At 35.2% G+C, this 16,133-nt stretch overlaps 2 protein-coding genes across 5 annotated transcripts in view; one reads left to right on the top strand and one right to left on the bottom strand.

The window, feature by feature from the left end:
* Positions 1-3,878: 3,878 nt before the first annotated feature.
* LOC140979559 (double-stranded RNA-binding protein 1-like) lies at positions 3,879-11,472 on the top strand. Of its 3 annotated transcripts, XM_073445004.1 has the most exons (5): positions 3,879-3,918; positions 4,635-4,861; positions 8,282-8,544; positions 10,346-10,745; positions 10,845-11,472. In XM_073445004.1, exons 2-5 carry the CDS (start codon positions 4,660-4,662, stop codon positions 11,204-11,206), a joined length of 1,227 nt encoding a protein of 408 aa, XP_073301105.1. In that variant the 5' UTR covers positions 3,879-3,918; positions 4,635-4,659; the 3' UTR covers positions 11,207-11,472. The 3 variants fall into 3 exon arrangements, with proteins under 3 accessions (XP_073301105.1, XP_073301103.1, XP_073301104.1); XM_073445002.1 differs by having other exon boundaries at positions 10,346-11,472; XM_073445003.1 differs by having other exon boundaries at positions 3,879-3,952; positions 10,346-11,472.
* A 1,007-nt stretch (positions 11,473-12,479) lies between these two features.
* The window catches only part of LOC140979388 (uncharacterized), a 48,765-nt gene continuing 45,111 nt past the window's right edge, over positions 12,480-16,133 (bottom strand). Inside the window, exons 1-2 of one of the 2 annotated variants that reach the window (XM_073444759.1) lie at positions 13,650-13,799; positions 12,480-13,149 (exon numbers count right to left, since the gene is read on the bottom strand). In XM_073444759.1, the coding sequence (XP_073300860.1) occupies positions 12,685-13,143 (459 nt within the window). In that variant the 5' untranslated portion in view covers positions 13,144-13,149; positions 13,650-13,799 and the 3' untranslated portion in view covers positions 12,480-12,684. Of the gene's footprint in view, positions 13,170-13,649; positions 13,800-16,133 lie in introns of those variants that run through there. The other variant, XM_073444758.1, reaches the window with a different exon arrangement.

Here is a 16,133-nt window from a genome sequence, read left to right as displayed (position 1 = left end):
ACCTTAATTTTCATGTGGATATGACATTCAGACTCACTGAATTATACTACTTGTGGACAACCTGCTCTTGGGAGTGTAACAATCAAATTGTGGCACTCATCAACAAAGTCTTTAGATATAAAATTAGCCACGATGTGGAAGTATATGTGGACGACATTATGGTCAAAGCAAGAGCATCCTAGGAGCTTATCGCTGATTTGGAAGAAACCTTCTCTACTCTTCAAAATTACCGACTGAAGTTCAATATGAACGAATGCACTTTTGGTATACAAACAGGTAAATTCTTGGAGTGTGTAATTACTCGAAGGGTTATTAAAGCCAATCCGGAGAAAATTCAAGCTCCGGCCACTATAGGATCACCGCGAAATATTAATGAAGTGCAAAAGCCGAGGGGGCGGATTGAGCTGTTCTTTATATTTACTTTCTGGTCGGCTAACATGTCTTTATTTTCTTCAAAATTTTCCGAAAAGCCTCTAATTTTGAATAGAGCCCAAAAAGTGAACAAACTTTCCTTATATGTTTATTTGGTTGTCACATCCTAAGCAGTTAGCTTGGTCTTGGTTCGAATAGAAGGCTCTGATCACTAACCAATATACTTTGTCGGTCATGCTCTGAAGGAATCCGAGCTCAATTACACTACCAAAGACAAGTTGGCTCTAGCTCTTGTCTCGAAAATCGAGGTTGTATTTTATATCACACTTATCATTTTGCTCACCAACAGTACTTTGGGGAGGATTGCCTCTCATCCAGATACTTCCAGAAGATTGATCAAGTGGGTAATTGAAATCAACGAGTACGATGTGAAGTTTGAGCCCCGAATAGCTATTAAGGCCCAAGCATTGGACAATTTCATAGCAGAAACTATTTAAGTGGATGAAGAGGAGCAGTGAAAAATTTATGTAGATTACTCTTCTTTTTCAGTTTGGCAGTGGGGTTGGCATTCTCATGATTTCACCTTTGGGAGAAGAAAAAAATTTAACTATCAAGCTAAATTTTAGAGCGTCGAACAATGAAGCAAAGTACGAAGCCCTCTTACTGGAACTGAATGCCACCCAAAAATATGGGAATTTACTGAGCCATTCTCTACTTGGACTCCCGATTCGTGATTTAGAAAAGTAATAATAAGTTTGAAGTGAAGAATGACAAGACGGTCAAAAATTCCCAAGCCTTCAACTGAGCCCAGAAAAGCATTTTTCGAGCTCATCGTTCTGCACATCTCCTGAACAGAGAATGGGAAAGCATATCAATCGGCAAAAATAGCTAGTTCTGCGGATGTTGTCAACCAAGAGCTAGTCTCTTAGATAGAGAAAATTGAGAAGATTGAGATGTAAATAAATGAAAATGATTGAAGATATGATATCCATCAACATCTGACCCAAGGGACCCTCCTTATTGAGTAAAAAAGAAAATATGACATCAAGAGAAGGACTATCCGTTTTCTCCTTCTACACAATACTTTGTACAAAATTTCTTTCTCTCGACCTCTCTTAAAATATTTATAAGATGACGAGATCGACTGAGTGTTGCGAGAAATCCATGAGGGTTTTTGTCGAAAACATCTGGGCAGCATGGCTCTAGCCCAAAAAGCCCTACTGGCCAGGTTTTTCTGACCTACTATGAAGAAAGATTATATGTCCACGATGAAGAAGTGTCAAATTTGTTAGCGACATGCTAATTTGCAATGGTAACCAGTCAAGCTCATGAAGGATATGGTGTCGTCGTGTCACTTTGATCAATGAGGTTTGGAGATTGTGGGACATTTTCCTATTTCGACTGAGCAAAGAAAGTTTTTGTTGGTAGCAGTCGATTATTTCTCCAAGTGGATAAAAGCCGAGCTAAAAAGAAGTGTTAAGTTTCATCTAAAAAAACATTGTATGTTGATTCGGCATACCAAGAAGATTATCTCGAACATTGGAATGTAGTTCTGTGGGTAAAAAGTACAAGTGTGGTACAGAGAAATTAAGTTCGAGCATGTCTTCACGTCAGTAGCCTACTCGCAGAGAATCTTATGTCATTGACATTAAGATACATAGAGACATAATTCGAGGTATTCTGGATTTGTCAAGAAACCTATATCAACAAGTTTTAGAGAGATATCAGATGAAATATTTTTCACCAAGTGTAGATCTCATTGTGAAAGGTGATAAATTCAATTTTATCCAATACCCAAAGAATGATCTAGAGCAGAAACAAATGAAAAACATTCCTTATGATTATATTGTCGAAAGCTTGATGTATGCTCAAGTTTGCACCAGATCTAATATTGCATTTGTTGTTGAGATGTTGGAAATATATCCAAGTAGTCAAAGTTTAGACCACTAGAAATTTGCGAAGAAAGTAACGAGGCACCTTCAAGGGACCAAAAACTATATACTTATGTTCATACGAGTTAAGAACTTGAAAGTAACTGACTACTCTTATTCAGACTACGTTGATTGCATTGATTCACAAAAATCCACTTCATGATAAATTTTCATGCTCTGATGGAGTTGTATCTTGGAGAAATGCGAAGCAGATATTGAATGTTACTTCCACTATGGAGTTGAGTTCGTATCTTGCTTTGAGGCAATCTCACATGGTGTACAATTGAAGAGTTTCATATCGAGACTTCGAATTGTGGATTTTATATCTAGACCATTAAGAATATACTGTGACAATTCAACTGACGTTTTTATGACTAAAGATAATAAAATTGTTATTCGAAGCAAGCACACTGACATTAAATATTTAGCCATACCAATAAGAAAACATGTTAAAGATAAGACAATGGTTATCGAACACATTAGCACTGAATTGATGATTATCGATCATTTGACTAAAGGCATGCCATTATCGAAATTTAAAGATCATACAAAAAGAATGAGGCTTAGTTCTTTTATGCAGTTTTGTTGTAAGAACGAATTAATGAAACTACGATGTGATATTTTCTCATATTTATTTTGTAAACTTTCATTGATTTGAGAAATAACAATAAAATTGGAGCCCGAATAAATATAAGGTTTATTCATTAAGTTATACATGCTTGAGAAACATAATATATTGTTATACATGAAAAATAATGCTCGTTTTTGGAGGACCTATCATCATTATTCATGTATTTTGTTTTATCTTATTGTGAATGATGAATGTAAGAAAAATTTAAATTTTGACAAATCATGTTGTGGCCCAAATCGAGACAAAAAGAATGCATAATTGAGTCGACGACGACTGCATTCAGAACTCTGGACGAAAGATGCAAGTGTTGTCTCAACTTTAGACTTTTGAGATATTCATGATCATCTATTTTTTGACCACCAGGCTCCCTCATTTACTCATTGATGATATGAGAGTGTCTATAAATACCAGCATTTGAGGTCCCTAAACACACACACCTTAAAAACATCACACCATCTATGGAGGTTTGGAGTACTTAGAAAGCCTCAAACCAAGAAGAAAGCACGGTACTTACAAATCATGATCAATCTTCTCCCGCATATTTGTTTATCATGTTCATTCGAGATTGTAATTAATATTTTACAACCACTGTATACGTATGAGGAGTTATTATGAAACAAAATAATAATAAAAATTTAATATATTATTGTATCGGAATAGAACTAGATTAAAATGGTTCTTGAAAACCCAATCCGATTTAATATTGATGTCCAATTTAGTTCATTTTGAAACTGATTAGATCAATTCCAAATTAAACCAAATTAAACGGACCGGTTCTAGATTAATCCGATCCAATAAGGATTCATTTTCTCCTCAAATTGTTTAGGCAGTACCACTATGTTTTGTGTCCAAAAGTGAACGAACTCAGGCCCAAATTCAGTTGAACTCAGGCCCAATAGTTATTCCTCCTCCAGAATCCACTCCACCATTTTCGATATATACACANATTCTGTGGCACGCCCTTTTACCATATCGAACCTACGGGTCAGTTTTCGGCCTTGTATTGATTTAATTTTCGGTAATAATTTTCTTTGAGCTTGCTGTTAGAATTTTATGTGTATATGAATGGCTAATTTTTTTTCTTTTTTATTGTTTTTCCTGCGGTTAAATATAGTTCTTAGTTTTTCAGCAACAACTGAAGATGATTCTGGAATTGGGTTCCTGTAGTTGTTGATACAGCAGAAAAATCCTGGTTTTAGTCCTTTTTCTTCAAGAAAGAGGATAATAGCTGAAAGTCCGTGTTTAAAATGAAATAGATTTATTTTGATAGCAAACAATGGAAAGTGGAATGTCGGATAGGACCCCAAAAGTATTTTGGTTTTCTATGTCAATGCGTGTGAAAAAGCAGCCAAAATGATTGCTTCACTTGTGAGAGATAAAAGGTGCGAGCGGGGGAAGGTTGTTGGGTCACTTGCTCTTGAGCTCAAGATATGCTGACTGTTGTGATTTTTTGTTTCGGTTCAAATGAAACGATGTAAACAATTAGCATTTTGTTTGGACTTGAAGTAAGATTTAGATGGTCAAGAATGATGTTTATGCATTCAATGGAAATATGAATTCATGTTATTTCTCTTGAATTGGATGTAGAAGAGATTTTACTTTTGTTTGCCTAGTCTGTTTCTTTTTCCTTGCATGATTCGATGATGGTATATGTGGTTCATTGACTTTTGCCCAAATTAATTGAGTCAAGAATAACATAGGTTGGAGAAGCTGTTGATAGTATAAATGGAATCTGGCCAGCTTGAAATTGGTGGTACTGCCAAGAGTTTAGTGGGAGCATATCCTGTGGTTGCCAACCCTTCCATCCCAGTTGCCCAGGAAGAACATTATGGAAGTCCAAAGGTTGCCCCTCAACTGGCATCACCTGCAAAGAAGAGGACGAGCACAGTTGACAGTCATTTTCCAATTGAGAAAAATACACATCCAAGTAATAGCTCATTACTCTTCTGTTTCCATTATTAGTCTATTCTTTATTTTTAATAATGTAATTACAGACATATGTTATATCTGTCATTAGCTTTACCTTTCTTGTTTTATATATTTCTGTCTTTAGAGCAGCAAATATAAAAGGAAGGTCTATGATGGAATATGCTTAAAATTTAAATATAGTAGAGGACCTATCAAAGGTGTAGAATGGAGACCTATCGATGTCGATATGAGGGCTGAAATTGAACAACCATTTCTCGAGGAAGAGGTTAAGAAGGCTATTTTCGACTGTGACAGATGCAAAGCACCGGGGCCTGATGGTTATACATTTGCACTATATCAGGATTGTTGGGAAGTGGTCAAGGGGGAGTTAATGAAGGTTTTCGAGGAATTTTACGAAGGGGGATCATCTACGGAATTACTAATGAATCGTATATATGTTTGATACCAAAAAAACATGACTCACTAAGGGTTAAAGATTTCAGACCCATGAGCCTCACAACGAGCTTATACAAGATAATCGCTAAAGTGTTGGCTACAAGGATGAAAAAAGTTTTGTCACATACTTTGTCCGAATCTCAAAGTGCATTTACGGAAGGAAAACAAATTTTGGATTGTTGTTTGATTGCTAATGAGTGGGTGGAAGAAGGGAGGAAGAAGAAAAAGAAAGGTTGGTTTTTGAAAATTGACTTTGAAAAAGCATATGACAGTGTGGAGTGGGATTTCTTGGACTTCGTGCTAGGCAAAAAGGGATTCGGAGAGAGATGGAGAAGATGGATAAGAGGGTGCGTATCTAATGTTTCGTTTTCCATCATGATCAATGGGAGACCGAGGGGGAAATATAAAGCAAGTAGAGGGCTTAGACAGGGAGATCCGTTGTCACCTTTTTTGTTCAACATGGTAGTTGATGTTTTGGGGAGTTTGATTGATAAAGCAAAAGATGCGAAATTAATAAAAGGGTTCGAGGTGGGCCGAGATAAGGTGGAAGTATCGCATACACAGTTTGCGGACGACACATTGTTTTTCGTTCAAAAAGAGGTACACTTACAATTTTTGGTGCGAATCTTGAAGTTGTTTTGTGATATGTCAGGACTTAGGATCAATTGGGATAATAGTGCATTATTGGGCTTATGTTAGGATGAAGTTGAAGAAGAGGATCTAGCCCAGCGGTTTGGTTGTCGAAGGGATAAATGGCCAATCACTTACTTGGGAGTTCCTTTAGGGGGCAATCCATTGAAAGTGTCTTTTTGGGAACCAATCTTGATCAGGATTACCAAAAAATTGGCAACGTGGAAAAAAGCTTTTTTGTCCAAAAGAGGAAGAGTGATATTGATTGCAGCGGTGTTGAATGCTTTGCCTATATACTTTCTGTTACTTTTCAGGGTACCGAAAGGAGTGGCGGGGAAGATTGAAAAGATAATGAGAGATTTTCTGTGGGATGGAGACGAGGGTGAATCACATTGTCATATGGTAAGGTGGGAACAAGTTTGTAGACCGAAAGAGAAAGGACGATTGGGTATCGGAAATATTTGCTTGAGAAACAAAGCGCTTTTGGGAAAATGGTGGTGGAGGTTTAGCGTTGAACACGAACCGTTGTGGAAAAGAATAATAAGGAGCAAATATGGGCTACAAGAAAATGGTTGGCATGCAGGTTTGGCAATGAATGTGACGTTTAAATGTCCGTGGAAATTTATCTCAAGCACTTACCCGACTTATCACCAACTATTGAGATTAGTGGTTAGAGGGGGACTAAAGTCAGATTTTGGGAGGATATTTGGTGGGGGGATGTAGCTTTCCGGGATTTGTTCCCTTCTTTATTTTGTATAACCTCGGCTCGTAACTTGCAAATATCATATTTTTTCACTTTCGACAATGTGAAATGATTATTCCTGGGATTTGCATTTTCGTCGGCCTCTTCGAGAGGAGGAGGTTGTTCATTTGTCTTCGTTGTTAGGTATTTTAGAAAGGGTTAGGTTGGTAGAAGGGGTTGATGATTTTAGAGTGTGGGAGGGGGATCCGTCTGGTAAGTTCACGGTCAAGTCGTTTTTCCATTCATGCTTCTCCGCTAATAATGGTGTCCAAAATTTCGAATTTTACAACATCATTTGGAAGACTCCTATTCCTTCAAAGATTCAAATTTTCTCTTGGACGACAATTCTTGGTAAGTTACCAACATCAGAGTTGATGCAAAAGAGATGGCCTAACTGTGCTCTTTCTCCCAGTTGGTGTGTGTTGTGTCGTAATGAGCTGGAAACGCAAGATCATTTGCTAATTCACTGTAAGCTTGCTAATGAATTGTGGTCAAGGGCTTTGAATGAATTGAAATTTGTTTGGGTTATACCGAAGACAACAACTGATTTGTTCAATACGGGCCAATAAGTTGGAAAAAGAGGACGAGTTTTTTGGAGGGTGGTGATCCATGGCATATGCTGGGGCATCTGGCTAGAGAGAAATAGAAGAATCTTTCAAGACTTGGAAGACAGTGCAGAAGAGTGTTGGGACAAAATCAAATTCATGATAGTCAAATGGATTGGAATTAATAAAGATTTTCAGAGTTTATCAACACTAGATCTTTTAAGGGACTGGACTTATGTGTATTGCTAATTTAGTGTTTCATATTTGTTCTTAGTGGACCACTAGTCCACTTCTTGTAACTGAAAAACTATTTCATATTAATATAAGTAAGTTTCTTATCAAAAATAAAAAAATTTAAATATAGTTGATCCAATTTCATTTAGAGTGCTTCTTTTTCTTTGGGGTGTATTAATTTGGGTGCAGGTGCGGTGTAATATGCTTCTTGGAATCTTGGAAATAAGGATCAACTATGCAACTTTATCTGCCACTCTTTTGAATTCTGAAAATCTGTATGAGAATAACTTAAAATAATGACTTCATGGCACTTCCGGTGACTGTGGTTGTAACATCATTGTGGTTGTGTCATTGATGACTTCTGATTGATTAAGAGGGCTACAGATTTTTATATATTCCCTATTTTGCCTTAAGTAATTTTTTCTAGCATGTGAGGGAGCAGGCTGAATATCTGACGTCGTATGCGAATGGTTTCTTATGTGTAGAGTGTTGTGTTTTAATGTTGCAACTGAACATACTGTTAAAATGTCATTATTATATTTTCAAACACAATATAAATGAGTGCACATTTTTTGTTTATCCTTTTATTGTAGTAATATTTTGATTGTTATTTTTGTTTATTTAATATGGAAATCTTCTAAAAATGATATTGTGCATACCTGAGTGAATTTCTTGAAATCAACAGGATATTCTTCCAATGCAAGATTCTTCATGTTGGCTTTCTTGAAGAAAATATCCTTAGGAATTTGTCCTTAATGATCTTACCGATCCTTATGTTGAATGTACATATATACTTTGTTATTAGAGTTTAATACTTATCAATGCATTTCAGGTGTCTCAAACTGTTATTTCTTCAAGAGTCGCTTGCAAGAGTATGCTCAGAAAGCAGGTATTCGAACACCAGTTTATGAAACTATCAAGGAAGGTCCTTCTCACGAGCCTTCCTTTAGGTCAACTGTGATTGTGAATGATGTTAGATATGATTCTCTACCTGGTTTTTCCAACCGCAAAGCAGCAGAACAATCAGCTGCCGAAGTTGCACTCATGGAACTTGCCAACTTAGTCGATATGAAATTTGGCATCTCTCAACCAGTGGTAATCATCTTCAATTGATTTGCTATATTTATTAGTTTCTGCTAGTAGATAAAGCGGGGCTAATATGCCCATTTGCTTATTTCTTTAATTAACGCTATTGTGGCTAGACACTGCAGTCACTGCTTCAGCCGTTCCCATCAACCCATTGATTTTTTTGGGTTTATGTTCTTGTTTCATCTCATTCATACCTGTTGGAATTAGTTTGAAATAAAAGGTAGGTCGATTGGATAGCTTGGAAGTGAAAAATCAGTGTGTAGGATGTAGGGAGCTCTTTTAATTATTTTTTATCCCTTATGATGTTATTGAGTGATGAGATTACTAGAGATCGTACAAGAAAGCACTGTTTGAAGATCAAGCTTCATTCTGGTAGGATGTCTTCAGTCAACTCACGTACTTTGTTATTATTATTGACTTATTTCAGAAAAGCAAGATTGAAAATTATATTATGTCGTGCTCCTTGGCCCTTGCTTAACCAGTTCACCCTCTCCTTCTAGAAACACGTTGGCTGCATAATTTGTTCAAAAAATCTTACATGAAGGTGACCATGTGGATATATCCACTTGAATACTGCCACTTTGTTTAATTCAGAATTACTACTTTTCCTTTGCATTACTTTCTACATATAGTGGAGTGTAGTGACTCCAATCTACTATTTCGTGTCACTGTCATATAGGTTGGATCTTCTCCAGAAAAAAAACATAGCTTTTTGAGTTATGAACCAACAATTATATACCTTAATATATGTATTGTAGGTTATACATTACTTTGTGCATCTGAATGTTTTGTTCTTGCAAGAAACTTGTGATGTTTATAATGAAAATCGGATCATTGAACTTGTGAGATGATGCTAAAGAGGTGGCTTACTTGTGCTCTTTGTCCAAATTGGTGTGTGCTATGTCGGGAAGAAGTGGAGACTCAGAACCACATGCTTTATTCATTGTACTTTCGCGAGCTGTCTTTGGTTCAAAGCATTGGAGGAGATGGGTTTGGTATGGGTAGTTCCAAGATCTTCGCACAAGCTATTTGCTGTAGATCTTGGGCGTGAAGTTAGCTGGAGGGGTATAATTTTTTGGACATTGGTAGTTCGTTGTATTTGCAGTTCTGTTTGGTTGGAGCGGAATAGAAGGATTTTTTTACAATCTAGAAGAGTCGGTTGAAGAATGTTGGGACAAGATTAAGACTCGAGCATCTAGCTGGATTGGGAAGCATATAGAATTTAAGTATTTCCCGATCTCAAATTTATTAAGATATTGGAGATATATATGTTGTTAATATAATCGGGGCTTATATTTTTCTTTTTTTCTGTGCGGATCACTTGTCCACTCCTTGTAATTAATAGCTTTTAATTATTTAATATAATATTGTTTCCTAAAAAAATTTTGATCTTTCACAATCATCGGTGATACAGCTGTAATGAATAAAAATGGAATAATTTTCCTCTTCATAATCGATAGTCCTTGAGTATTTTTATTCTCCCCTGTGGTAATTAAAAGGTTTCTTCTAGTAGTTTCATTGGCTCAAAGAATCATTTCAATTGGAACCTAAAAACTTGGACCCGTGTTTTTTATGTCTATTAAAGTAGTGCATTTTATATCTGAAATTTTTGTGTGTACATTCCATCAGGTAATCCCTTGGCACATAGATATCATAATTCATAAATGATTAAATTTCTGAAAAAGATAAGATTGATCAACAAAAGATCACTTTATACCTTAACTCTGATGCTCATTCCTTTCCATTTTAGTTCTCCTGATTGCTAGTCGCAAGGAGTGTGAACTTGATATTTGGTTGTATATTTCAGCATGATACAGGCTTGTGTAAAAACTTGTTGCAAGAATACGCCCAAAAGATGAACTATGCAATCCCGCTGTACGAGTGCCATCTGGATAACCAATCGGGCAAAAAGCCCATGTATTCTTGTGTTCTTGACATTGGGGGTATCAAGTACATCGGGGCTTCTGCAAGCACAAAAAAGGAAGCTGAGATTAAAGTTGCCAGGACTGCCTTGTTAGCCATCAAGTCTACAACTTCTGCCTTTGAAGATGAGGTTGGGTACCACACAGTTCTTCCACATAAAAAGAAAGTGACTGATCTTGGAATCAGCACTCAGGAAACTGCTGCAGCGCTCAAACCAAAGAAAGGGCGTTTCAAGAAGCAGTGGAAGAAGAAACGTGCTATCGAGAAGTGTAACTTTGTTAAAGGTAAGATGGCTGCTGGATTGGAGGCGAATTTGAATTGTCAAACCAGGGTTGAATCTGCTGTAACTGGTGCTGTTAATTCCCAACATATTGTGGTTACAGATAACTTGGAAGTCAACATGGACAGACAGGAAGTACTACAAGTGAGTGTTGCTGATGCTGTTAGCTCCATTGTTGAGACACCTGTCGATTCCCAAATTGAGACTTCTGTTACCCATATAGGGATGCCTGTTGTTTCTGAGATAGAGACTCCTGCTGTTTCCCATGTTGAAACCCCAGTTGGATCAGGTGTAGCCAATGCTGATAGCTTCCAAGAACCAGACTCTGGACTTGCACTCATGGAAACTATGTCTAGTTTTACTCGTCCAGAAACATGCAACAAGAATCTGGAAAAGCCTGTGGTTTCATCTGATGAAGGACTTCGAAAAGACGGAGGATCCGTCGCCATGTATGTGGAACCCTGACATGGGAATCTGTTAAGGATCATGCACTCTTCTTGGGTATGGTTAATTAATCATCTAAATTTATTGCTTTTGTTTCTCTGCACATTGTTTCCAAGAAATTCGGTGATCAAAAGGATATTTTGAGGATTTGTGGATCGATTCAGAGCGGGGATTTGATTCATCTAATATTGGACTGTTTATTGGATACAGGCGATGCTACTGGAAATGACACATTGTAATGTTATGTGATGCAACATAATTTAAATTTCAGATTGTTTCTGCTTCAATAGTAATCCTAAATCTATCTTAAATGCATACCTCACTATATTCTCATACTTGTGATGTATTAGGTTATGATGGGAGTCCAAACCTCACTCACTCTCGAAGCCATGATATTTAACTATGATAGTCCACTTGTCTGTTTGGTCACTTTAGTTCTTGAATCATCAATTTGATGTTGTAATAAATGAAAAAAATAAAATAAAATAAAATCTAAAATCAAATGATGGGAATTTCTACCATACTTAAATCATTCAAGAAATGAAAACGATTTGGGAGCACTAATTTCTTAATATAACACAAGTAAAACATAAAAATGATTTGCTAAATAAAAGAATGCGACATGCAAGAATTTAAGAATGGACTTGGATGTAATAATGCAAAATCGTAAATCATGTATCGTTAAAAATCATTTTAAAGATTAAATAAGTAATTTAACAATTTAATAAATGCATGATTTTTACGTGTACTGATTTTGGGTTCTACAAACACATTTACAGAGCTGTCCGAATACATAAATATCTGAGTTATTTCATAATTGGCTACAATAGCTCAGATAATTAAAGCATCCTCGTGGGGTCGCATACCCTTCTCATATATTAAGGTCCAAATGATGTCAGCAACTTAGTCCAGACCTTTCTCTCCTCAATCTCCAAGTTATTCATCGTCCGAATGCTAGTCTTCCTTGCTCGGTTGGATTCCTCAACAGTAGGTCCTCCAGAAATCATATTTATAACTCCTCGAGGTGGAGGTGGGGAGCTTAAACTAAGGAAATTAGTAAAGGATGTGAGAAGTGTCGGATGAATTTATTGATTAAATTGTCCTTGTGATTTTTGCTCCTTTTCTAGTTGTTGGTTGTGAGTTCCCAACTCTCCACTATTTGAGTAGTTCGATGTGTATTATCCACTGCATGGTAGTTGAAGGACATGGCTTAGTGTGTGGTTTAATTGGTTAAAATCGGTTGCCAAAGTGTGGGCAATACTTTAATTTTGACCCAAACAGAGAGCATCCACAGTTTATCATAATGTTTGCCATGCTAGAGAATCGGTATCAAATCAAAGAAAAGAACATGCAGATGCTAATTAAACGGCTAGATAGCATGAAAAACATCCGACATTCATGGAGCCAATGCTGCCTCCTCTGACGCTAAAGATAGTACTGTTTTGCAACTGAACTTGACGAGAAACAAGCAAATTCACCGACATGCATGCTTGACACTTTTAATACAAATCACTCTCCCTGTGAGTGTGAACAACGCAATCGGAAGTCGGGTAAGAAACACAGGCCAGCAAGTATCCTGCCTCAATCTGATCATCATCAAGAAATGAGCCATCAGATTGGTCAACATGACCCGACACCATTTTCCCCGCACATGTGGAGCATGCACCAGATCTACAGGAATATGGAAGTTCGAGTCCTGCACTTTCGGCCGAGTCAAGGAGGTAGGCATCATCAGGGGCCTCAAACTCAGTTTCCGTGCCATCTGGGCCGATGAATTTTATCTTGTAAGTGGCCATGGCAGTTGCTCGATAACCAGAATGGGATTTCAGGCCGAAGGTTTTCCTGATTGATTTAACGGACCCTAAAGAGGATGGGATCTTCACGAATGAACTTCTCATGTTTTTGGTTGGAGGAAAGCCTCTGATCATGCAGTTGATCGGAACCTTGGAAGTAGCCATGTTCTCCTGAAAAAAAATAAAGATGTCTCAGTTTAAGATTGTACACGTAGTGACCTGTAAAAACAATATGATAAAAAATGAAGGTCGAAAGACAGCAAAAACCATGCATGGTCAGGGAAAACGACCTAATAAGAAATGACCAAGATCTTTCTGCCCGAAAGCAAAGTCTATTCGAATCTCAAAGTAAACATCGAACACAGATATATGTTGCATGACTGAGGCAAATTATTGTTGACACAAACATTTGAAGTCACAACCAAGGGGGGAACATGACATCGTAGATGCAAGATCGCTGCCTGGGTACGTTCTCCCTGAGAAAATTCCAAAGAGCTATGTAAACTCAACTTTCGTTTGAAACACAAATAGTTTTAAATCACAGGCATAGAGGAATATCCAAAAGAAGTTAATCTTTTAAAATGTTGCTGATTTACATCACGGATTATATTTTCGCGATCTGTTATCTTTCACATGGGTCGTGAATGAAATTTGGTCGCGCAAGATCACACCTTTCAAACAAGAAACACCACTCACCAAAATCTTTTCAAGAAATGAATACCAAACACTCAAGTTTGTAAATACGCATCAAACAAACAGTCACATGATCATAATGATAGTTCTTCTGCCTGCATTAAGCTTACAATGAAAGGAATCCCACAAATAACACAAGGAATTAAAAACAAATGAGTAAATCACACACTATCAAATAAACAAAAAAATAACACCTCGACTCTTCTCTTTTTAAAAAATTATGAATTGATCTAGGATTGAATCCTCACAGAACTTGAAGAATATCCAATCTTGATCTACATGGTTTGGTATATGCATGGAAGACGTGTGCCAACATGTAATTAAAATCAATTTTATTGTTAAAGATTTTCGAGATATATATGCGTATATTTGACAAAGTAATTATAAATTTTTATAAAGATAATAGTCATTTAGTTACATTATTCTCATGGAAATAATTAAAATTGAATAAAAATACGTAATTATATGATTATAATTGATTCAAGGAAATATACTGAACTAAAATTATAACACTACAATATATATAAGAGTAAAATTGACATTTTACCAATGTAATATATTAAAATTATTTTTTATATTGAAATTTCGATAAGTTTGTAGAAAATTGTTGGAAGTTTACAAAATATAAAGAAAATTAAAATAATTATAGGTTAGTTTTGAAAATACGACTTGAATATGCTAAATTTGATTTTCACAAGATCGTCTTGTTTTATTAAATTGATAATTATAATTAAACATATTTATAATCTGAATCGGTAATTAATGAATTTTTTAATGTTGAAAAGTGGATAAACTATTATGGCTATGTATAATTTATAAATTTATTAAAATATATTTTTATTTTATTTTTTTATTAAATTAAAAAAATATAATTTTCCAATATTTTTGTAGTTATAACAATAATAATATGAGTGAATATCATTTTAGTGCAAGAACTATTGATAAATTTGTACATGACTATTGTAAATGAATTAATTGATACATAAACTCTTTATAATTCGCAAATTGATACATGATCAAGCTGAAAAAAATAATTTTATTATGAACCTAAATTGCGTTTAATTCCAATTACTATTAATAAATTCAATTAGATACAATCTTTTATTTTTAAGATTATTTAATTTATTTTATTGATTAATTTAAAAAAAATATGTCTGATAAATAATTATCAACTCAAATTTACAATTAATTTTTTTATATTGAAAAAATATATATTAAATAAATAAATGTCATCAGATACTGCATGTATTGTTTTTGGACGATCGAAACAAATATAATAATCATTTTATTTTTTTAAAATATAGTATTTATCCATTGGAATTTGCAATGCTCAAAATAAAAAATATAGATCATGAAAATACAAAATGTTATGTAGAAAAACCTATGGCGTGTGATGGCCGAAACACCGATACGACAACGCATGAAATCTCATTCATTCCCGATTTACTCAATTCCAATGGCGGAAAGTTTTCGTATTGATTTAGACATTTATGATAAGTTTTGTGGCTCTTCGACTTATACTTTAAATTATATTTAAACTAAGTTTTGTGGCGTCTTTAGATGAAATATATGTATTCACCTCAATCGATTCCATATTTACGATTTACAAGTAATTTCTCATCTCATATTCGATTTAATGAGTCAGTAAAACCATTTTGGTGAATTGGGATGAAGTTCTTATTCCATGCAGATTCAGATTGCAATTTTTTTTTTCAGTAGATCTGCTTTATTTGGATTTATAGTTTGTTTAAATTTCATATTTTCCTAAAAAAATTCAAATTTTAAAAAGATATATTTTGTTTTTAATATATACACACACACTACACACCTTATACGTCAACTTCCTTCTAGCCATTTTCTTGTTCCTCGAAGCTCGAGCTCGATTCTAGCTCTATTGTAGTACCTAGGAGCTCAATTGAAGGTATCCCCAAAGCCTAGATTTTCGGATTTATACATGGAATTGGATTATTGGTCTAATATTTGATATTTGTTGTCGTGGTGGTGGTGGTTAGTTTAAAGAATTTTGCAAATCGGAGGTAAATTAAGAAAATAAAGATTATTTTCGAATTTTAGTCATATATTTGATTAAATTCTAAGAAGGTTTTGATTGGAACCATGAGTTGGTGTTTCAATTAAAGTTGTATAGCTATGTTTTATCTTCGAAATGACACCAATTTTTTTTAAAATCTATTTAGAATTGGGAGAGTTATGTTTATTTTTCTTAAGCTACTCAGCAGCTGGAATTTTTTCGCAAACTAAATGAATCCATTGTATTCGATTAAATTTTAAGAGTAAAGAAATGGAGATTTTGAATTTGGTTTCAACTAAAAAAGACTTAGATAATCAAGTTATCTGTCATTTCCAATTGACGAAACTCGATTTGAGTAAGAAATAAGTGAGATATTAATTTTAATTAGGAAAGGCGATTCCGTAATATTTCTGACCAGGGACAGGCCCTATCA

Source organism: Primulina huaijiensis, chromosome 6 (genome assembly GCF_012295235.1).
Source record: "Primulina huaijiensis isolate GDHJ02 chromosome 6, ASM1229523v2, whole genome shotgun sequence".
NCBI lineage: Eukaryota > Viridiplantae > Streptophyta > Magnoliopsida > Lamiales > Gesneriaceae > Primulina > Primulina huaijiensis.
This window is presented reverse-complemented; position numbering and strand designations above follow the sequence as displayed.